At 35.4% G+C, this 24,869-nt stretch overlaps 1 protein-coding gene across 18 annotated transcripts in view; it reads right to left on the reverse strand.

The window, feature by feature from the left end:
• The window catches only part of GPHN (gephyrin), a 635,492-nt gene that overhangs the window by 65,189 nt on the left and 545,434 nt on the right, over window positions 1-24,869 (reverse strand). For 9 of the 18 annotated variants that reach the window (XM_086709488.1, XM_086709478.1, XM_086709492.1 and 6 more), the window contains 4 exons: window positions 17,419-17,474; window positions 12,072-12,191; window positions 10,254-10,312; window positions 9,040-9,193 (listed from right to left, as the gene is read on the reverse strand). In XM_086709488.1, coding sequence (XP_086565614.1) covers window positions 9,040-9,193; window positions 10,254-10,312; window positions 12,072-12,191; window positions 17,419-17,474 — 389 coding nt within the window. Of the gene's footprint in view, window positions 1-9,039; window positions 9,194-10,253; window positions 10,313-12,056; window positions 12,192-17,418; window positions 17,475-24,869 lie in introns of all 18 variants that reach the window. The other 9 variants (XM_086709482.1, XM_086709476.1, XM_086709486.1 and 6 more) reach the window with 2 other exon arrangements.

The raw sequence follows: 24,869 nt of genomic DNA on the forward strand, positions 1-24,869 counted from the left end.
ATATGTAGATTTGCATGACCTGCTACCTCAAATCAAGATGCAGAACCATTTCTTCACCTCGAAGATATTCCTCATGCTAACCCTTTATAGTCATATTCTCCCTCCTGTCCATCTCTAATACATCCCTAATACATTTTCCATCTTTATAATTTTATCATTTTAAGAATGTTATATAAATGGAATCCTATAATACGTAACCTTTTAAGATTGATTTTTTCCTTCCACTCAGCATAATACCACTGAGGTCCATCCAGGTTGATGCATGTGGCAATAGTTCATGGCTTTTTATTCCTGTTTCCAGTTTTGGGGATTACAAATAAAGTAGACCACTTATATTTAATGTAATTATTGATATGTTAGAGCTTACGTCTGCCATTTTATATTGTTTTCTGTTTGTTGCTTCTTTTTTTTGTTTCTTTTTTGCTTCATTCCCCCTCCATTTTCTTTTCTTTTCTTTTTTCTTTTTTTTGTCTTCCTCTGGATTAAATATTTTTAACAATTCCATTTTGATTCACCTCTATTATTTTTGAGTGTATCTCTTTTTTTTTGGTAGATGCAAGTAAATATGTTCATCACAGCATTGTTTATTTCAATGGTAAAAAATGGTCAACAAATTATATATCTAACAATAGGGAACTGATTAATTATGATACATATAACAGAACCCTTTATAGACATTGATGCATTATGGACACATATCACTGCCATTGAAAGATTTGTGATATGCTATTTAACTGAAAAAATAAAACCCAGAAAATAAAATAGTATTTATGGCACTGTCTCATTTTTACAAATAAATATATATTTATATAAGCACAGAAATTGAATGACTATATATCAAAATATTAGCAGTGGTTTCTTTCCCTTTTTGCACTACACTAGAATGCAATCTTCATGAGGACAGGGACCACTGTGTTTTTTTGTTAACTACTGTATTCTGGCAACTAAAATAGTACTTGGCACATAGTAGGAGCTCATATATAGTAAGTAGTGAATCAATGCTTATTTGTATTTTCTAGTTTTCCTATAAGTAAGCTGTCACTACACCTAATCTCCTTATGTTAAAAAGATAGCGTACGCCCAAAAAATTGAAAGTAGGGTCTCGAAGAAATATTTGCACACCCCTATTCATAGCAGCATCATTCACAATAGCCAAAGGTGGAATCAACCCAAGTGCCCATGATGGCTGACTAGATAAACAAAATGTGGGGTGTGTGTGTGTGTGTGTGTATTTATATACATAGAATTTTTATATAAATTTATATATAAGTTATATATATAATTTTTATATAAATGTATACACACACATACATACACATATATGTAATGAAATATTCAATTGTAAAAAGGAAGGAAATTCTGACACATGCTATAACATGGACGAACCTTGAAGATATTTTGCTAAGTGAATTAAGCCAGACACAAAAAGGCAAATTCTGTGTGATTCCACTTACAGGAGGTACTTAGAGTAATGAAATTCATAGAGACATAAAGTCGAATGGTAGTTGCCAGAGTCTGGAGGGAGGGGGAAATGAGGAACTGTTGTTTAATGAGTACAGAATTTCAGATAGTTCTGGAGACTGGTTGAACAACAATATGAATGTATTTAACACTACTGAAATATGCACTTAAAAATGATTAAGATCGTAAATTTTATGTTAGGTGTATTTTACCACAATTAAAGATGAAAAAAAAATTTAAATGTCACTGATGGCCTTGGCAAAAAGGGTTCCAGGAAATAGTGATGCCTTCAACAAAGAAAAAGGCAAATCTGGAAGGAAGTATTCCACTCTTTATGGTGGTAGAAAGGGAAAGATGGCGAGTGAGATTAGGTAATAGTGGAACATCAGGTAGAAATATCCAAAGAAAGTTAAAAATGAAGGCTTGAATTTACAAAAAGAGGTCAGGATTGAGGCTATAGATATGGGAAATTACCTGCATGTATTCAAATGAGAGAAAAACTCTAAGGGAGAATTTAGAGAGTGGGAAGACACAGCATTTTGGGAAACAGAATTTTGGGAAAGAATACTCCATCCAGCGAATGGGAGAAAGATAAGGAACAACAGAAGTAGCAGTCGGGGCATCAAACAGGATGGAATCACAGAATATAAGAGACAGTTTCAAAGTGGTAAGTGAAGAATGTCACTGATACTAAATAGTATAGATAGGTTAGGGAGGATAAATATCAGAGCAGGATTTGGAGATTAGGAGTTATTACTGTCTTCAGGAAATCAGTTTCTGTGCTAATGGGGCACTAAATAGATTTGGGATTTTTTTGTTTTGTTTTGTTTTGTTTTTGTTTTTAAGTGGATAGTGAAGAAGAAAATGCAATGAGTGCAGATCTCTCTTTGCACAAACCTAGTAGTCAGTAGGAGGGGAACAATGCAGTAGCTCAAGGAGGCAATAGGGTGTTTAAGTATAGGTTTTCTTATGAGAGTGGTAATCACTGTATATTTGGATATAGAAGGAAGATGAGCCATTAAAGAGAAAGTAATCAAAGACAGAAAAAAATAATTTAGAAAGTTATGAGGAAGGTGAGAAAGAATGAATTTAAAGGTAGAAGTAGAAGAATTGTTCTTAGAAAGAAATACCATTTCCTTTTAGATTGGAGGAAAGAAAGATAGCTAAAGGAATGGGGAAAATTTTTAGTTAAAGAAAAGATGAGGGAGCCCTCATCTAGTTCAGTTTGACACATATTTCTTAGTTTCATTTTTCCATTAAAGATGCCAAGAGTGAGAAAGAAGGACTATTACTGAGATATAAAGAGGGTACAGAATGTATGAATGAACTATCCACAGGGGAATGTGCTAGGAAATCAACAAGACCGTGACATCAGGATTACCAAGCAACTTTAAGTACTAGGTTGACATTAAGTGGCAGAAATTTGTTGTAGGCTGGGTAATCACAGTTCTATTAATTTTTTCAGTAATGTTTCTCTGCTTGGGAGCAAAAATGGAGACAATAGAGGATAGAGTCAACCAGTTTAGGTATCAGCGTAGAAAGCAAAGGAACAGATTAAAGGAGTGAGGCTATCTGAAGATAGTGAGAGCAACTTTAAAGTGGTTAAGTCATAGTCTTTAATCTGGAGAGTAAGTACAGTATAGCTAGAAGACACTAATGACAGTAAAAACTACTTAACCTGATAGGTTTCAGGGCTGCCATTAAAAGCTGGAGATATGAAATTTAAGGGGATTCCCGTGGGAAGCATTGTGGCATAGGGAAGAAAAAAAGTCATTACAACCAGAAGACTTAGTTGTAAAATCAACCTCTATCCTTACACAAAATAGATTATGTTGGGAAAATTGCTTTGTTTTTGAGCTTTAATTTTCTCTTACTTAAAATGAAGGATAATTATACTACCCTCATGATGTTGCTTTAATCATAAAGCACATAGTGGTACTGGTCACAGGAGATACTCAACTTCTTGTTCCTTCTCTTATTAGTGAAGTTAAATATAGTTTTCTAACAGCAGCTGCTTGTGGAGGGCCCCAAAGAGTAGTATACGGAGATTTTACAGAGACTTTACATTTTAGAGAGCTTGTTTGTACAGGCATCTGTTTTTGATGGTGGCCAAGAAAATGATAAAAGATGGAATAGAATAAGCAAACACGTAGTGGAGATGAATAGATTTAATTCTGTGTGTATGCACGTGCACACGCGCGTGCGTGCGTGTGTTTGTGTGTATGTGATAGTGAGAGAGAGAGAGAGAGAGAGAAGGGATATTAAATGAATAAATGTAAGTTATGGAATATGACTGAAAATGACTGAAAGAGTACCCTTCGAACTAGAAGAGCCAGCACCTACTAAAGAAATAATTATTGCTTCTACTTGAGTAACTAGTTAACATGCATTCAGTCTTGACTTCCTGAACTAATTGGCAGTGGGCTGACTGATGTCCAGTGTAAAGGCCTTTAGGTCACCATCTATAGTTTTAAGGGGATCAGAATGTATTTGAGGAACAAAGAGATGATAGCATTAAGAGTCAAAATTAGAAATAAAATTGGAAAGTATAAAAACAAAACAAAAGAAAAACAAAACTGGGCAGTATAAAGGTTGAGGAAAGAGAAGGAAGATACAGCTGTCTCCTAAGTGTAAAATTTGTATCTCCTATCTCCTATTTATATTCATTTCCTATGTGACTTTATTATCTAGTCTCATGATTTTAAATACTGTGTATGCTGATAATTTCCAAATACGTTATCTTTAGCTTTAATCTTTCCCCTAAGCTCCAGACAGTATGTTCAACTGCCTACTCAATATTTCTACCAGGATTTCTAAAAAGTATCTCAAACTTAACTTGTCCAAAACAAAAGCCCTGATTTCTGCTGCCCAATCTTTCTCACATGGGTAAGTGATAACTATCTCTAGAAACGCTCAGGTCAAAACTTTGGAGTTTATCTTGACTCCTCACTTTCTCTTATATAGTTCTACTTTGAATTAATAGCAAAACCTGTTGGCTTAATCTTCAAAGTATTTGCTGGATCTGATTATTTCCTACCAAATATTTCCCCATTTCCTGGATATTACATTTCTTTCTAACTAGTCTCCCTTTTCTATATGCCATGTGATGTTGATATCAGAGTAAACATTTAAAAATTTAGGAAATGTTAGGTTTCATGTTATCTTTTCCTTCCTCAAAACTGACTATTTAGATTTTTTTTCTTTTTTCAACGTTTATTTATTTATTTATTTATTTATTTATTTATTTATTTATTTATTTTTGGGACAGAGAGAGACAAAGCATGAACGGGGGAGGGGCAGAGAGAGAGGGAGACACAGAATCGGAAACAGGCTCCAGGCTCCGAGCCATCAGCCCAGAGCCCGACGCGGGGCTCGAACTCACGGACCGCGAGATCGTGACCTGGCTGAAGTCGGACGCTCAACCGACTGCGCCACCCAGGCGCCCCTAAAACTGACTATTTAGAATGAAATGGTCTTATTTCTGTTATCTTTCCAACTCATCTCCTTTTACTTTGCTCCTTTTCCTCTGTACTTCAGCCACAATGACCTCCTTGCTATTCCTCAAACATGATGAGCATACACCCTACTTCAGAACTTTTCTGTCTGTTGTTCCCTCTGCTTGGAATTCAATTCCCCTTATGGCACACACCCTTAATACCTTCAGATTTCCACTCTAATTTTGCCTCATCAGTGAGACCTGATTACCCTATATAAAATAGAAGACTCTATCAGTCAGGTCTGGAAAGGAAAACCAAATCCTCTAGGTATTTCAAATGCAGGGGAGTGGGAAAAGAAAGGACTTAATACTAAGAATTGGGTACAAACGTGTTGGGAGGGTTGGAGAAACAAAAGGAAAAAAGTGTGTTTCCAAAGATTAGTAACTGCAGGAAGTCACCATTGTCTCTAGGGCTACTGGGGGAAAGTGATGTTACTGAAGGTTGAGGAGCTTATACTTCTGCTAACTTCCTTCCAACTTATTGTGACACAATAATATTGTGTCAATATTGTGTCAATACATCCCAAATGCAAAACCAATAGAGAGCCCGGGAAATTGGCTTTTCAGGCTTCTAGCCTTATTGTATAGGGGAGAGCATGAAAGGGCTGATGTAGGGTAGGTTTCAACAGATAATAGCTGGCATATACCTCTTCTACTACCAGTCTTTATCTACCATTCTTTATTTTTCTTTATAAAACCATTGACGACTACTTGTTCATTGACTATCCACCTCTATCCCACCTCCATTAGAATATAAATTTTGTAAGAACAGGGATTTGTCTTTCTTGTTTGCTGCTATATCCTGAGCAGTCAGAACAGCGCCTAGCATCAATATGGTATAGTATACTAAATAGGGAGGGGTGGTGGAAATGGTTTGCCCCAGTGGAGAAGAATATTTTACCACTGACATTGTTTAGAATTGCCAGCGTATGGTGATAATAAAAAGCAGAAGGACTTGTAGTTAGTTTTATTATTATTTTCCAATTTGCCACAGATAATGCATCCTCTTATGCGAGGGTAAATAATTAACAAAACCTTTTTCCATCTCTAAGGACAAATTTGACCTTGGGTTAACTTTCTAGCTCTGTTCTCCTGGAAATTTGATACAGATGAAATGTCAGCTTGTTACCAGGCAGCAATTCTTATGGCAAAAATGGTCTCTGATTGGTAACATGCATATGGACTAGAAGGAACTATAAATGAATTATAAATCCCTAGTGGAAAGTAACATCTTTGGGCTTTTGTGAATGTGGTGACACTTGTATCTGGACATTTCCCTTGTAGGGACCCTGGTAGCTGCCTAAGACTGTTATAAGAAATACTGATTCCCATGCAGGATATGCTTCTGTGTTGGTGGCTCCCATATTCTTTTAGTAGAATTCTTGTTCCATTGTACCTGAATGTCACTTGAAAAAAGAGAATAGCTCTTGGATGGCTGTGTAGATGATTAAGAGGACTAGTTTCACCAAAGATGAAAGTCTGGTGCAGCCTTGCTGGACAGAGTTTCCTGTTCAAAATCCTTTTAAATAAACTGGTTCATGATACAGTGTATTCACATCTTATATAAGTCTGATATTTAGTTAAGATAATCCCTGATGGGCATTCCAGCATGTAATAGATGCTTAATGAATATTTATTGAACAAGGCTGGAAGTGTCTGCCATGATTACATAATTACTGGATGGTATTACCTAAATGTTAAAATACATAATTTGTTGAAACCAACAAATGTTTACATTGGCTGTTCTGTATTAGTTATAGTTCATAACTGTACCTCTTCAATTTTGAAATAATTCCCTTATCCAGAACAAACACATGTACTCGTAAAATACTGGGCAGGTTTTAAAGACAGACATCTTGTATGGCATTCTTTGGGTTGCCTCAGGCCACTGTTCCACTTACGTATATACCACACTGGATTAAAAAGTGGACATATATGAAGCCACACATATCAGGGGAAGTTAGTACTTACGAGGAGTGTGTACTGTGACTGATTAAATTATAGACTTGCCACATTAATAGACAAGTATAATTTCTTTTGGCCTATCTGAAAATTAATATTTTTTCCCATTATTTCTATCAAAGACCTCAAGCCTTTAGAAGAGATACTATACTTTATTCATCTTTTACCACCAGTTTCCAGTCTAGTGCCTGGTATAGAGGCAGTCAATAAACATATGTTGAAATAAATTATACAATCACAAAGAGTCACAAGAATGGCTAACCTTGGATGGAAATAGGGAAGGAATGTTAAGCTATATGGAACCAGAGATTTATAGAATTTAGATACATTCATCCCTTGGAAAACCACAGTAAGTACAGCAGGCCAGAGAAAGTAGGAGAATGGAGTCATATAGTACCTATCAAAGCCTCTCCAAAGATAATCAAGCCTATGGAGGCAGGGAGCTGGGACTACAAATTCTTCCTTAGATTCCATGATGTAAGTATCATCTCTATTCTTACCCCATCACTTTTCTTTATCACTAGTAAATAGTTTTAATATTGAATGTGTGATAGTACTTTTTTTTTAAAGTACTACCAATGTATTCTGGGGGATAATTGAGAATGCTGTCCAGCCCTACAAAAACATTAGGAGGAATACAAGAAATATAGCTTAAACAAAGTTGCCTAATAACTAGTTACTTATGAATTTCCTCATTATCTTTAGCTTTCCCAACCCCCCTGAACTCACTGAGATACACAAAGCATATACATAAATCACAAATAAGAATAGTTCATTAAATAAGCCAGTTTAACAGAAATTTCTTTCTGATGCTAAACATAGTGTCAGTTAGTCCTAGGGATATTAAAAACATTACTATGTAGACCACTCGAAAAGAATGTTTGTTTTGGGGGGTGCCTTGGTGGCTCAGTCAGTTAAGCGTCTGACTCTTGATTTTGGCTCAGGTCATGAACTCATGGTTCATGAGACTGAGCCCGCATTTGGTTTCATGCTGACAGCGTGGATCCTGCTTGGGATTCTCTCTCTCCCTCTCTCTGCCCCTCCATCACTCACTCTCTCTCTCTCAAAATATAAATAAACTTAAAAAAAAAAAAAGAATGTTTGTTTTGGGTCAATCAATCATTTTAGGGAATGACCAGTGCAGCTATACAGGGTGTAGAACATGGATTCATCTCTCCATTAGCAAAACAAATATTCTGTTCCTTTCTTTTGCCCTTTCCAAAAGAGCTATAAGGGTAATGGAAAGACCTTTGAAAAATATTCATTTTTAAGACTTTAAGAAATTAAAAACAATGGTACAAATAAATGGCTTATTTTCAGAACAAAATTAGGAGATTAAAAGAGAGAAAAAGGAAATCCTGTTAATCTTTTTAAAAATAATAAGGTGTAAAGTCGAAATAAATCTCTGTAGTTTTTGATTCTGCTCTTAGGCTTTGAATTACCAGCACACTCATTTTTCAACATTCCCAGTTTCATTAGATCCTCCAACTGAATTTTTGTATAACCTAAGCAAAACATGGGAGAGGCAATTTTTCAAGAGTTCTCAGAGAAAGACTGACTAAATTCCCCATCCTGAATCAGGGCTGAAATGACACTTGACATATTCTGAGAAGCAGGCCACTAGAGAAGCTATCTTTAGAAAAAAAGAAAGAAAGGTTATCAAATCTTTCCTGGTGATTAAGAATCACATGGAACTTCCAGCAAGAAGGGCTAACCACTGTGTTCCAATTCATTGATTATTTCCCACACAGAAGTGGCCCATCATCTCGGCAGGTGGGTGGGCACAATGCATTGTCCCAACAGACTGGGCACTAAATGTGCACAGTTGAGTATCTATAGCTAGCAGTCAAAATTCTTTGTTTATATATACTGAATGTGTGGAAAAGCCATTGGTTGTAACATTTCATTCTAATAATGGAAGGGAGCATTTCTCAATATGTAATTTCTACTCCTCCTCTTTCTTCTGTATTTGAATTATTCTGAAGCTAATTTATTTCCCTGTAATGTAGGAATGTGGTAAAATCTATAATGCACAATGTTCTATTTACAACGAAGAGTTCAAAAATACTTCTATCTGAAGGCCCAATTACCCTCTCATCCCCCCCGCCTTTTGTTTTTACCTCATTCCCTGTTGACATGACTGCAACAACTGGAAACTTATTAACTTCAACCTCTGTGACGCCTACAGTTGCCAGAAGACCAATCTCTGAGGGGCCCATATGGGTTCCTTTGGCCAAAACGCATTCCCCTCTTTTAATGTCATGGCCGATGGGTCTGAAAGTCAAAGCAGAACCATAAGCAAGATGACTAAGAATAGTATTTTTTCAACTAACTTTAGTGTCAGAGAAGGAGGACACACTCAAGAGGAGAAAAAAGTCAAGAGATGAGGCAGGAACAGAACAATAAAATAAAAGATTCTAAAAACTCAAGGCTTTTTAAATAAAAAACTTAAATCACGCAATAGAAGAGAGAAATAGGATTTCTATCTATTACTGCTAAACAGTCTTACTTCACATTCGAAAACTGTTTTACAAATTACTTTATACCACATTACAGCCAAAAATGCCAACTGAAAACTTTCTTTGATGTAAGGTAAGAATTTATATGAAAATAGCTAGTGGCATTAATGATAAGAGTCCATATCTTGTCAGCTTTGAGGTGAGGAGAATAACACTAATGAGGTTACCACAGAGATAATTTCTATTCAGACAATTTAGGCTGACCCAGGTCTGTGGCTGCAGAAGTCCATTCAACTTGGCTTCCTGCCAGAGGGATGTGAGAATTGTAGCTTTGTTATGAAGACATTTGAGCAAATTAGTATTGACAGGATCAGGGCAAAACATATTCCAAAGTAAGAAAAATAATTTAAAGTATATGCACTATTTATGGTAAGACAGTAATCTCCTCTTTGTATATAAAGAGTAGCAGATTATTATTATTGATAGTCAGTAGAGGAGGGACTACCATCTAATTGCATAAAAACTCAGCTCTGGGATTACCTGTGTTCATACCAAATTCTGGATTGTCTAGGGGTACAGTTGGGTGACTCTGGATTATCTGGAAGTAGGATTAACTGTGGATTAAGCGGGCTCATGACTTTACTTTGTTCACATGTTGTTTTGACTATTTCATTTGCCTTTACCACATTTATGAAAAAGCAGGCAGAGCAGACATGAGATGTAGAATTAAGAAAATTCATTTTACTACTTGTTAAAATCCCTGAATGCTAATGGCTAATTAACTGAACTGTGGGTTTATAACAGCCATGTTCTCTCAAGTTCATGATCATGTAGAAACAAAAGTGGGCTATGCATTCTATATGTTATGAACTTACCTGATATCTTGGCCTGGCCGAGCTTGCACCAGAATTCGTACTTCAAGTTCCTCAGTGCCCTATAATGAGAACAAGTCATGTAATTTCAAACAGAACGATCTAACAGAATTTCTGGTCAACAGAATTTAGCTACTCAGATGCTTTTATCATCAGATAGGTCCAGGATACATACAAAGATAAAGAAATGGAGAACTATTTGCTAAACATTTGAACATGATAAATGTCTACCACAGGGTCCTAAAAAATTAGGTTTGATGCCAAGATATAAATAAAGGCTTTTTTTCATAATATTCATGCTTTTAAAAAATGTATCAATTAAAATATTGGATCTTACATTGTAAGCAGCATTCTCAAGGGAGAACAAAAGACATACCTATATGGCTACCCTAATAGATACAGTGAATATGTGTGGAAATAACCTGTTTCTTCTGTTCCCATGAATCATGGGTTCAATACTATGCCAAGTTTTCCAAATATCTGGAGAAATTTCAGGGCTTACAGTTTGCCTGGCAGTAGGTTTCTGTAAATTAATGGTGATCATTAATTTTACATTTTGGGGCTGTGAATAATATTGTGATACTGGAATTGTGTCTTGTCATGTGGCAGAGTTTGTGGATATGTATGGTCTGGATTTCAATGCTCTGCTGGCTTCCCTGATGCCAATAAATCTGTTGGACAGTTTTAATAGCAAGCAATGTGATCTGTATGCCAAGAGTTGAATTTTATAAGCCTTTCATGTGGGAAAGTGATTAAAAAGAAAATCCCAGATCAAGAAAAGTGTTTGTCTCTCAGCATGCCCAAACTTTTCTATATGCCCAGCCCAAAAGAATACTATTTATTTTTAGCTCTACCTTTTAAGATATAAAATATCTTAAACTTCTTCAAAAAACAAGATAGCCAATCAGTAAAACCTCAGTTGAAACTATTCTTTTATTAGTAGCTGATCCTCTGGTTCTAATAATTGCCACTAGTTTCAGTGAGATGAAGGCCTGCTTAGACCAAAAAAAAAAAAAAAAAAAAAAAAAATCCCAGGGTCCTTTATTGTAGGCAAAAGAGGGGGCACTGACATATATTTAATATTTCCAGCTATCATTTGATGACAAAGAGTTTCCTGAATTACAGAAAACCATAGTTGATGGGTTATTAGGTTCAAATGGTTGGCTTAGTGTAATATTCAAGAATTTCTCTGTTAAATTCTTTTTCATTAAATTCTCCTTCACATTTTATCAGAAGCTAGTCTTGTTTTTCCAGAAGCTAGTCTTGTTTTTTTTTAATGTTTATTTATTTTGAGAGAGAGAGAGAGAGAGAGAGAACGTAAGCAGGAGAGGGGCAAAGAGAGACAGGGAGAGAGAATCCAAGAATCTGACAGCACAGAGCCTGATGTGGGGCTCAATCTCACCAACCATGAGACTATGACCTGAGCTGATACGAAGAGTTGGACACTTAACCAACTGAGCCACCCAGGTGCCCCAAAGCTAATCTTGATGAGCAAATTTCTCAGCTATAAGGTATGTCAACAGTTAGTATCTCTGCTCTTCTATCTTGAGATAGTTTCTTTCCTTGTTTGCATGTGAAATTTCTTGGATCAAATGTGGTTCAAATTCTGTTATAATCATGGTAATGATCCTAAAAACATTTCCTGTAACAAAAGCTTTTCAAATCTAAGGCAATTTCTATTTACTGGAGATCTATACACTACAATGTAAGATCCTAACATTACCAAAAAAGCCTGGATTAATCTTATAAACACTGCAGAAAATGGGCATGATTTATAATGTTGCCATAGGAACAGAGCCGTAAGACCTGGTGATGACGTACATCATCGGATTCCCTGATTAGTTCGGTATCTTCTACTTGTACTACTGCATCAGCACCGCAGGGGATTGGAGCACCTGTTGTAACCCGCATGACTTGTCCTGGCATTACTGTCTGAGTCGGCTGGAAATACAAACATGTAAGAAAGAATGGATTTGCTGTTGCAAAGCAAAAGTCTGCAGGAGATGTAATATTTTTAGAAACAAATCATAAAAGGAAAATCTTATACTCTTACTCATTTTGATCCCATGTAACAAAAACTACCCACAAACAGGTACGTTTACACCAAACAGGATTTAACTTGATTTAAGGTAGTGACCATTAGATGTCTTTCTTGATGTCCTGTTTTCCTTTTGAAGAACTGCCACTTACATTTGCCACTATTGTGTCTAACTTAAGTAATGTGAATTTTCTTAATACTTGTACGTAAGTGATTTGAGTGTCTATAAGAAAAAAAAAATGCCATGCGATGTGATTTTATGAAAGACAATTATGAAAAACTAGCATGTTGGTCATTTACTGAAGTTCTGATATTTAAGAAATAATATTTAGTTATTAACTAAACTTTTTGATTTAATAAAGGCAAGCCAGAAAAATCATTTCAATTATTTCTCTTGAAAATAGTTCTAAACTATATTAGTTCACCTTTTAATAGTAAAAGTCTAGGAAATGTAATTAAATAATTCAAAAATGGTTTCACTGTCTGTAATGATTTGGGTTAAACATTATATCCAAGATTTTCATTGTTTGAACTATCATATAGAAGGTACAAGAGACTGATTGCAGAACTTGCCCTGCAAACTTCTCTCAGCATAGAGAAAAGCATATTTTTATAAGATCCATTTGATAGGTTTGATTTGGCCCCAGAAGAGTCACTTGTCATAAGCCATGACTTAGGTCACAGTTAGGAAAAGGAATGCTTCAAATTTCCCCTAAAAGAAAATTCTGACATGATGTTAACTTCTCAATAAGAAAGAGATTTTTTTAAAGATATCTGCTTCATAAACACTTAAAATCTTAGGTCACAACAATGTGAATATTCTGAACACTACTGAACTGTACACTTAAAAGTGGTTACAATGGTACATTTTATGTTATACATATTTCTAACACATTTCTATACACATTTTCTACCACATTAAAAAAAAATTAGGGAATGGTTAAGGGAAAATATCCCTCTACTGGATGTACAAAGTAAAACCAGAAATTTACTTATTAGAACAGTGTTAAAAATCTTTCAAGAATATTATTGCTGCAAACAATACCACCAATAGCTAAAATTATCAAACCTTTCAATCTATGCAGAGTACAGTGTTAAGTGCATTATTACATTCTAGAATATAAATCCTACAAAGACAGGGATTTATTTTTTGTTTGCCTCTCTGATTACATCATCCTTCTTGATCTTGTGCAATGGCCCAGAAGGCTGACCTCTATGGACTATTTCAACCAGGTTCTCGCTTCTGGTTAGGTTCAGCCAATAGGAGTGGCCAACAAGAGATTAGATGGTAGGAGAAAGAGAAAAGTAGGGTTTTTATTCCCCTTGCTCTTTCCCTGCTGGGCTGCAGTTTGGTGATGGCTATATTGTCTTTACTATTGACGGCTACAGCTTCTAGTGGGTGGCCCTATCCTGTAGCTATCAATCTCCCTTGATCCAGGCACCACTCTTTCTCTTTGCCCCTTCAGACTTAGAGGTGGTTGGTAATGGAGTGTCACTGTTGTAGCACCCAGGTGCTTAACATTCCTTTGTTTCCTTTAACTTCTATTTCTTGGGTATAGTCCCATTAATCACCCATTTTAAACAAATGTTTACTGCTCTATCATACCAAACCCTAGAAAGTGTCTAGCACAAAGTTGGTTATGAATAAATATTTCTAGAATGAATGAATGAACTCTGTATGATCTCAGTAGCTGACAACTACATGAAGTATTCCATCCTTCTTGGCTTATAACTCCAGTGTTCTCTGTGCTTTTCTCCCATATTCAATATTATTTCCCATATTCAATAAATTCAATATTATTTATTGTCTGGGACATCTCTTAATCTACTACATATGACCATTTTGCAGTGCAATGATTTTTGATTAAAAGCATTAAAGTTTTGATATGACATATACTAATGCTAAAACTATCTTAAAAGCCTGGGGAACAAAGATATTTAATACAGGCCTAACCAGGTCTTCCTTTTGCTGAAAGTGCCTTTTTGGTGAAGGTAGAAAGTGAATCCTAAAGTGAGTTTCAGGGCAGTTGCTTCTTAGGCTGTAATGTGTTAGCATGAATCCCTGCCTTAATTTATTCAGGCTCAATGTACCATATTCTGTAAATTTACTTTAAGTGTTATTGTGATTGTACCTGTAATTTTCTCTACTTCTTGGCTTAAACCAAGAAGCCACCTCTTAAGAGGTGTTTTTGGGTGGTTATTAAATAAAAAATTTGGCTCCTCTCTAAGATTAGTGAAGACTTCCTACCAGCTCACTGATATGAGATCCAATGTAAAAGATATTATTGGGTATATAAATATTTTTATATAACCACCTAGAGTAGACATACAAAACTCAATTGAATGTAATTGGTTGAAAAACTCCAGGAATATGTGAAGTACTTCCTTTAGATTGTTAAGATTAACAATTCTTTAAGAGTAACTTGCTCTGTATTTGTATTGGTATGTCTTATGTTTTATATAAAGTAAAAATGTTAAAACCCCAATTTTTCCTTAATGGAGGTATTGATTTTTTTGAGATTTGCCCAATGACAGCACTTCATAATCATGTAATATTTTCTTTGAAAGTGTCTAATGCTAATCAGTAGGACCAAAACAAACTATAATTTTGATTTAAGGTCAAGTATTTTGGTACACCAAGAAAGAATTTTGTAAATCACTGTCTCTTTGTATGCAATGCCACCCAATTCTCAAGTGTACGTACTTTCAAAAAGTGAGTAATTTGGCTCTTATAAGATCTCTGAGATTGCTACAAAGTTTGTATAACACCTTAGTTATAGATAAAGGACATCACAGGTAATTTGAAGAAAAACCCCACTTTCTCATAGTTTTCATCTTTTTTTCCATCAACCTTACAAGAAGTTAGCAACTTTTCAGTATCATGACTTTTCTTGTGTTCCTAGTTCTCTAGTACCAGTTGGAAGTCTTAACTAGTAAATAAAGTTTAAGATGTCCGCAAGACCCTTATTAATCTGTTACCTATGTATTTATTACCTATGTATTTATACTAGGCTGTGACTACCACAAACTATTTGTAGTTCCCTAAGCACTCCATGCAATTTTTAAAAATACCTCTGTGTCTTGATTTATACTATTCTCTTGGCCTGGAATGTCCTTTTCTCATTTCCGTTTTTGAAAAACTCTCTTAGGTCCAGCTCCAATGTTATTTTCTTAATCCTCCTAGGATGAAATGCTCAACCTCTCTATTATGCTCCACAGTACATGACTGATAGCATTAGTTTAGCACTTAACATATATTGTATTTAATTTATATTCTGTCTCCTCCCTGGATGTAAACTCCTTAAGAGTAGCAATCATATCTTAATCTACCTCATATACCTAGAACCTAACACAGTGCTTGGTATACATAGTAGGTATGTTTGATAAATGTTGAATAGACTCAATTGAAGATCAGAGACCTAGAATAATTGGTACTTTGTGCCTTTGTTATAAAAGTGGATGCTTTAGACACCCAACACTGAATAAAATATATATCGAAGTCAAATTCTGAGGTCACAATAACAGTCATTTATAAAAAAGGGATCCAGGCCTAGCTGTTCTTTTTGCCAGGAAAACAGTCATGGGGACTGAAACCAGCCTGTGTACAGCTTCTAATCACTATAGTGCCAGGCTTGGCTTCAGAGATCTATACACATTTCTCCTCAATGCTTGAATGTAGGGATGAGGAGGCTAGGGTCATCACCACTGGTACCATCCTTCTCCTATATATTTCCTCAATTTCTCCCTATTTTCAGTACATATGGGAGCACATAATAGGCAAAGGAAGAAAAGGCATGAAACATAGCTTTTGTCCAAACTGCCATATTCACTCATTCATTCATTCATCCATTCATTTCCTCCTTTATTTTTATATAGTCCTTATAACTGCTTGGTAGTAGTAGAGGAAAAAAGTACATTGGTCTTCTTCTGGTTCTATTTAATAAGGTAGGAACTCTTTTAATCAACCTCAGAAACTCACTAGATTAACATATGCTCTCTATTTCCTCTTAAACATAATGATGCTTACAGCACTATTTAAGTTTGAGGCTGTTCGACTCTTGTATAATTGTAAACTACTGCTTTACAGTTCAAATGAGTTTCTTCCCATACTTGTTTATGCCAGTTTGTGGCAGTAGTTGCTACTGAAATATGTAGTTTAATGAAATATTATGCAAATCAATGATATATGAGTGTGAAAAGAGTTTTTTCCTATAAAAATTAAGTTAAACCTCTGTTAAAACTCAATTAAAAATTTTTGCTTAAAAACAACTGTCAGATTAGGTGTGGGTGAAGTAGCTTTTAAAAATTGTAAAAATATAATAAAAACCTAAAAGGATTCTATACTTAGGTAACTTGCAAATGTCCTTGAATTTTTTTCCATTTTAAAGATCAAAATTGGAAATCACATAGAGTACTTTGGGGTGTGATTTATGTAAGAAAGACCAGACAAATTCAAATAGCAGATACTTATTAAAAGAAAAGTCTTGGCTTTCCATCAAATTATTGACAAGTAAATGTTCATTTATTTCAGTTAAATTTATGTTTATTTAAAAATATACAATCATTTTCCACTTATTTCCAATTAAATGGTCAATTACTGGTCTCAGAAACATTAAATAGAGGACTTCTATTGTAATTCATTATGACCCATTAGTGCTTCCTTTTCTTAAAAGATATACACGTATACCTGTGCACTGGCTAGCTCCCTAATGAGAAAAACTAATTTAAATGATTAGGTAGAGAGGTTAAATAATTTGCTGCTTCTAATTTTCCTTGTTGGTAACACAAGTTGGAGAAAAGTCTAAGAAGATCACCTAGAAACTGTAGTTCTATTCACAACATTAATGTTTATACAGGAAGAATTATCCAATCACAGGACTGGAAAATGTGGGGCATGTCGGTGAAACATACCAACAATATATATTATTAGACACAGAGTAATAGACGCAGATTCTTTCAGTTAAAAAATAATTCTTTTGTCTCTTTCTCATGGGAACCATCCTTTAACTTCTTTGATACCCTGTCTAATCCACATCTAAGATTTCCATTACAATGATGGTAGCTTAAAATTCGATGCTAAAAGTCCATGAAACTGAAATCTTCAGGGCTTTTCAGAACTGTGAATCTCACCTGTTCACCAGCTTGGGATTCCCCAATGATGAAACGATCTCCTGGGCCATCGGCAGCTGTTAGGTGAACAGAACCAAGAACAAACATCAAAATTGTCCTAAAGCAAGGAATAAGGGCCTAGTGTTGGAATTCTAAAATTTGACTCAAATGATCAGATAAGGCTTCAGGAAAGTATAATATTTTTCTGATCTTCTAGACCAGACAGTATCTTTGTTACTACTGGTTTGATCTTTGGTATCCACCACTCACAATTACCAGTAGAAGTGATCCTAATCACGTCCTTTCTTGATGTCATGGGAGATGGTCACCCTGTTGCTCCATAATTTCCATACTTGTGCTTTTTGAATAGAACTATTTCTTCTAGCCTATCCTCCTAAATAAATACCACCTTTTCTATAGGTGTGTATGTGTGATGTATGTGTACATTAGTGGATACACCTATCTATACAGATATATTACTATTTACATTCCTATTTCTCCATTTGCTAAAAATTTTAAACTATTTCTTATTTTCTTATTTATCACTTGGTCTGATTTTCATAGTAATCCAGCCAAGTAGAAAGAACATATATTCTTTTTTTTCATCTAACATTTGAAGGAAATGAGTCACAGAATGAAGAGACTTAGGTTGAACAAGTTTTGGTTAGTGGTAGAGCCAGGACTAAATCACAGTCCCTTAATTCCCAATATAGTATTTTTTTAAAGTTTATTTATTTATTTTGAGAAAGAGAGAGAAGAGAGAGAGAGAGAGAGAGAGAGAGAGAGAACACACATGGGAGGGGCAGAAAGAGTGAGACGGAGAGAGAGAATCCCTAGCAAGGTCTGCTCTGTCAGCATGGGGCCTGATGCAGGGCTTGCACTCACAAACCATGAGATCATGACCTGAGCTGAAACCAAGAGTCAGATGCTTAACTGACTGGGCCACCCAGGCACCCTACAGTTTTTTTTTATAATGTGCCAAAATGCTATTTCTAAATCATGATATATAGGCAGTTCTGCATTACATTTGCTGACACACAGAAAAGTTAACATTTTCTATATGAATATTTTAATTATATTTGCAATCATGCTAATAATAAAAAGTATTTCTTTTAAAAAAGACATATGAAATTCACTTTTTTTATGTGACTACAAAGTGGTATTTTTCTAAAGGCTTATATATAATACTGTTTATAATGAGTCACTTTTTTTTCTTTTTTTTTTTTGGCATGGCTTTGGTTAACCTGATGTAGAGAGGAACAAGAATTAACTTTTTCTTAATGTAGTAGATGTTGTATCTTGTGCTTTATAGACTATCTTAGTTAATAAACTCTTGGGTTTCTTGTGCTTTTTAGAATCCTATTGTATTTTCAGTGTCCATTTGAAAAACATGAACAGCTTTTCTGCAATGCTATTCTTATACTGCTTTTGTGTTTAAAAATTTTTTAAATGAACAATTTAAAATAGACATAAAACAGACATAGGAATCATTGCTTCCACAATTATCATTTTAGCAATCTTATTTCATCTATCCCCTAATTTATTTTTACAGTATCTTAAAGTGAATTTTGATTTTCTTATTGAAGAAAATTAAAAAGTCAATTATCTTTCAGAATTCCACACTAACTACATCTCAAGGGTGAATAAATTTATTTTAAAGTATTTTTCTACTAGAGATATTCCTAGCTTGCAACCTATCATAAGCAACCTAGACATTTTCTCTTTTTCCCTCTTTCACAAGGGGAAGTTAATGGTGTTTTAGAGTAAAACAAAACTGCATCTGAATCCTAGTTCTGCCTATTATTAGCCTCAGGACTTTCAGCAAATTATTAAGCCTTTCTCTAAACTTCAGTTTTCTTGTTGAAAACATCGGGATAATCATACTTTAAAAATAATATATTTTAAAGCCATTTATTGCTTTCATTCACTCATTGAATTACTACTGAGTATATTGTATGCCCTAAGTGTCATATTAGGTGGTGGAACAGAATGGAGTAAAACCAGACATGGCTTCTATTCTAATGCAATGCCAATTTACGGCAATGTTCAAATCAAATGTGGAGGTGGGCTGTAAAATAAACTTGTAAATAATCTTTTTGATGTTTTTATTTATTTTTGAGAGAGAGAGAAAGCATAAGCTGGAGTGGGGCAGAGAGAGGGGGAGACAGGAACTGAAGCAGGTTCTGTGCTGAGAGCATAGAGCCTAATGTGGGGCTCGAACTCACAAGCTGTGAGATCATGACCTGAGCTGAAGTCAGACGCTTAACTGACTGAGCCATCCAGGTGCCCGCATTTGTAAATAATTTTAAAAATCAGAATGAATAGAAATATACTTCATTGCACATGGTAAGATGAATCATATTGTTTCATGAAACATAATTTTGTTTATATGTGTGTGCATATGTACATTTATAGGCATTGTATGTTACATATGTTATATATTTGTGCATAATGTATTTAATATGTGTCTTTCTATGGGTGTAGTTAAAACCACTGATGTAATGGAGGAGATAGATACTAATCAGATAGTCACATTAATAAATGTATAAATGCAAATTAAGAAAATCATTCTAAAGGAAAGGAACATGGTTTTATGAGAGCATGCAATGAAAGTGAACTATACGAGAGAGTCAGGGAAAGCCACCCTGATAAAAGGTTTTCTGGTGTGAATATGAAGGATGAGTGAAAGGTAAGTAGGCAGAAGGGGTGTGTGTGTGTGTGTGTGTGTGTGTGTGTGTGTGTGTGTGTGTGTGTGAAGGGGAGGGGGAAATGAGTGGAAATGCTCCATCTAAAGATCTTCACCTGTGTGCAAAGGTCTCTGGTTCATACCCTCCTTAGATCTTACACTCTAGCCACTCTCAATTTCTAGAATTGTAGCTCCCTGAGAGTACCAAGATGACTCCTACTTTAACTCCATTAATACATGCTACTTCCATTGCTTGGAGTGTCCTTTTCCTACCTGTGCTTTCTGATTGAAGTCTTCTTAGTCTTTAAGACTCAGCTCAAGTGTCACCTTCTCTATGAAATCATATTTGACTCCTCTTCCTTCAAGAGTCAGCTACTTTCTCTGTTGTTTCCCCAGTGTATTCCCTAAACAACTCTAATTTATGGCTTCCTAATTATTTGCAGTTATTTCTTATTTGTCTCAGGGGAATCCCTAGCACTTGCTGCATAAAAGGTATTCAATAAATTTTCAATATGTGAAGTACTAAAAATGTTCAATAAATGAACGAGTATGGATTCTAAAAATCTTTTTAGAAAGATGCATGCATAAATGAACAAATAAATAATATTTTTCAACACAAAATGCTGTATTTTGGGGGCACCTGGGTGGCTCAGTTGGCACATGCACTCTCTCTCTCAAAAAAAAAAAAAATCCAAACTTCTGTATTTTGGATGCCTTTCATTTTCTGCTGGTCCATTTTTACAGTTTTCAAATGTGAGTCAATGTTCACCATCTATTTAGAATGTTTAAAAAGACTGCTCTGCTTAATTTTATATAATAACTTAGATTATGTTGCTATTCTGTCTAGCATAGTGCCTAGCTCATCACTGATTTTCAATAAATATTTGTTAAAAGAATAAAGAAATGAATTTGGCATTTCCATAATACTTAGGGGGAAAGTTTGTAAACTGATTTGTACATATTAGAATTATGTTTTCAAAATTTTCTTGAATAATTTCATAAATGTGTATACTTTATTTCTTCAGTGAGATTATGAGCTTCTAAGAGACAGGGATCACTTCTTTTATTTCTTTTTCGAAACCCTCTGCTCTTCAACTTTCTTCCTGTCTTCTGTTCCTCCACATATGCAAATACACCTACACTGAAAATGCCTTATATCAATGTTGTACACAAATGCTCCAAATAAATGTCATTGAATAATGAGCCTGCAATAGAGTGTTAAGAAGGCCAACAACTGAAAGAGCCTTTAAATGATTCTAAGCTGCAGGAAAGGGGCACTGACTGTTCAGAGAATACGTGCTCACTTAAACTATGTTCTTCACCTTGCCCTGAAAATTTCTATCTGGGAAACATGTCTCTATATTGCTAGCTAAAGAAGGCTCAGTCAAACCACATTATAGAAGGTTCTTGGTGGCAAGAGAGCAGTTGCTTTTATTATTTCTTTTATAAGAGTGCTTCTCAACCCTTCAAGTGTGCACAAATCACCTGCAGATCTTGTTAGAATACAGATTTCTGATTTAGTAGGTCTGGGACAGGGCTTGAGGTTCTACATTTCTAACAAGCTGATGCGATTAGTGCTCATTCCTGAACTACCTTTTTGAGGAGCAGGGCACTCTAAGACTGAACTGAATATAGACAAATTCAGACTTAGAGAAAATGTAAGGAATAAAAACTAGTGAAGTACAACAGAAATCCTGATTTTATATTATCATGAAGGCTCACTATTTCTTTTTTTTTTTTTTATTTTTATTTATTTTTTTTTCAACGTTTTTTATTTTTATTTTTGGGACAGAGAGAAACAGAGCATGAACGGGGGAGGGGCAGAGAGAGAGGGAGACACAGCATCGGAAACAGGCTCCAGGCTCCGAGCCATCAGCCCAGAGCCTGACGTGGGGCTCGAACTCACGGACCGCGAGATTGTGACCTGGCTGAAGTTGGACGCTTAACCGACTGCCCCACCCAGGCGCCCCTCACTATTTCTTATAAAGACAAAAATAATGATTGATCTAACTTGCTGATATTTATTTCAAAATATCTATTAAAGAGACAGGTGAAAAAAGGTGCCATTTTCAAGATGAATTCTATAAGCTTGGGTGGTAAGGAGCAGAAGTGGAGGTCTGCTGGCATGTGATCCTAAAGCTTGTAACTAAGTAAGCAAGCCACAATATGCCATTAGCAAAACATGCATGGATTCCAAGGATTTCTGGAGAGGCTTAGAACTCCGCCCCTCTATATTCAGACTTTTCTGTTAGTAAGTTATTTTTCTTTTTTGTAACTGTAGAATTTAATTTGAAGGAAGTGATAAAAGTAATATAAATCAAATCCTAAAAGCAAATGTATTATACAACTGATTCATAATACTTCAGTGCTAGATCCTGACATTGTTCCCACTTCCACCTTCCTTTTTAAATTTTTTTTTAACATTTATTTATTTTTGAGACAGAGAGAGACAGAGCATGAACGGGGGAGGGGCAGAGAGAGAGGGAGACACAGAATCGGAAGCAGGCTCCAGGCTCTGAGCCATCAGCCCAGAGTCTGACATGGGGCTCGAACTCACGGACTGCGAGATCGTGACCTGAGCTGAAGTCGGACGCTCAACAGACTGAGCCACCCAGGCGCCCCACTACCTTCCTTTTTTAATGTCCAGCAAACACTTTTAGTCTTCTTCACCTGTTTATTTGAAGATTTTCAATGATATCATTTAAAAATGGATACCATTAGTTAACTATTCATTGTGGCAATGTGTAGAATATGATCTTCCCGAGCCATCTGCTATAGAACAATTCTTCATTTTCATTTTCCAGCCATATGTGAACTCTCTTTAAGCCTCTTGAAACACTTTATAGCTATTCATTAGTTTTCAATAATAAGGAGTTTCAACCTTTTCATGTTAGGGCTGAATAAACTGAGGCTATAGAGATAGCATATGTTCAGAGGTCCTAGGAAATATCGTTGACAGACAAATAAGGCAGAGGGATTAAGAAACTGATTATGGAACCACACTAAGACTGGATGATAGGCAGCAGGATAATAGCATTTATGTATATACTAAAGTTAAGATTATAGAAAGTGCTGGGGGGCAAAGGGAAGGTGACAAGACTAGCACAACAAGATTAATACTTTTTGCAATCATACTGAAGGATTAAATCAAGTGAGTTGTTTGGAATTTTAAATCTGTGGCTTTTTCTTAGGGAAAGCAGGAAGTTAAGGGTAGGACAGGTGAGTGAGAAAAGATTTTATATTCTTTACCATCATCTTCCTGGAAAAAAAAATGCTCATTTATTGTTAGTATTGTGAAAAGAGATACTATATCCTTAAATATAGTATTTTAGGCTTTTTGGAACTGACTAAAATTAATTAATCTGAATATCTCTCTGCTTACTTGAGTAATACTCCCACATCATAAGGCCCTCTTCTTTATCCAGAGTGACGTATAGTGGAAAGCAGTAAGTTATTAAATGGAAAACCAGCTGTGGCCAGAGATTTAGATGGGAGAAATAGAAACCTTAGAACATGGCTTTCCCGAAAGAACAAGACTAGCTCTGAATCAAAAAGGTTATACTGAATTTTCGTATGCATTTTAACCCACTGGAAGTACAGTGAAGTCTTAATGGTGGCTGGGTAGGCAGTGACATAAAGGGTAATTTTAAAATGTTCTTTTTAATTTTCTGTATTTTTCATATGCATGTATTTCAATCAGGATGTAAAAAAGAAAAAAAACCTTTCAAATTTACTTTACCCAAATGGCAAAAATTTTTCATATCCTTCCAGAATTGTTACACATGATTCTTAAAATAATTAGTGGCTTGTTCTTTCTTTTGCCTTTTTCTAAATCATCTCTGTAAAACAAGTTCTGAAGGGATAAGCCTTTCAAATAGAAAATTTTCAAGAAAGCTGAACGTGGTATTCTGAGGTACTTCTGCCTTCACGAACATCTCCAAGAAAACTGAGAAGACAGGCATCTGCATCTCTACAGGAAGGCAGAAATGCATCAAGATGATTAGCTTAATTAGTGTGAAGAGAGAAACAGCTCTTCAAAAATACGAATAAAAATACCAGATCAATCCTAATTGGTAACATACTACTTTAATTTTCTTTTCTCTGCTTTTATCTTTCAAATTCACCCCATTCTTGGGGTGATTGTTAAGGCTTGAGCCTGGCACTTTCCCCTTCTGCCTGAGCCCAAAATAAATCTCTCCCTTTCTCTTTAACAACAACGACGACGACGACTACTCACTCCATCCTGAATACAGTTTTAGGTTTATCATGTTACTTGCCTTCCTGTTATATCATCATCCCTTGATTCCTGCAGTCTTTAAACTTTATTCTTTTTTTTTTTTTAAGTTCTTTGTTTTAGTTTCTTTCTTTTTAAAAAAAAATTTTTTTTAACGTTTATTTATTTTTGAGACAGAGAGAGATAGAGCATGAACGGGGTGGGTCAGAGAGAGAGGGAGACACAGAATCCGAAACAGGCTTCAGGCTCTGAGCTGTCAGCACAGAGCCTGACGCGGGGCTTGAACTCACTGGCCGTGAGATCGTGACCTGAGCTGAAGTCGGACGCTCAGCTGACTGAGCCACCCAGGCGCCCCTATTCTTTCTTTTTTTTTAAAAAAAAGTTGTCCCTATTTGTTATTTGCTTAGTCATTTTTTACTGTCTTGATTTGCAACCCACATACCTTAAAGCAAGTGATCCTCCAACTGGTTTGGAGTTTTATGCCACATGTTTCTGAAGGATATTGGCTAATGCTTAGTGATCCAGAGCAAGTTAGGAACCTCTTTACACCTA

The sequence above is a fragment of the Puma concolor genome, chromosome B3 (assembly GCF_028749965.1).
Source record: "Puma concolor isolate L17-30 chromosome B3, mPumCon1.1.hap2, whole genome shotgun sequence".
Lineage (NCBI taxonomy): Eukaryota > Metazoa > Chordata > Mammalia > Carnivora > Felidae > Puma > Puma concolor.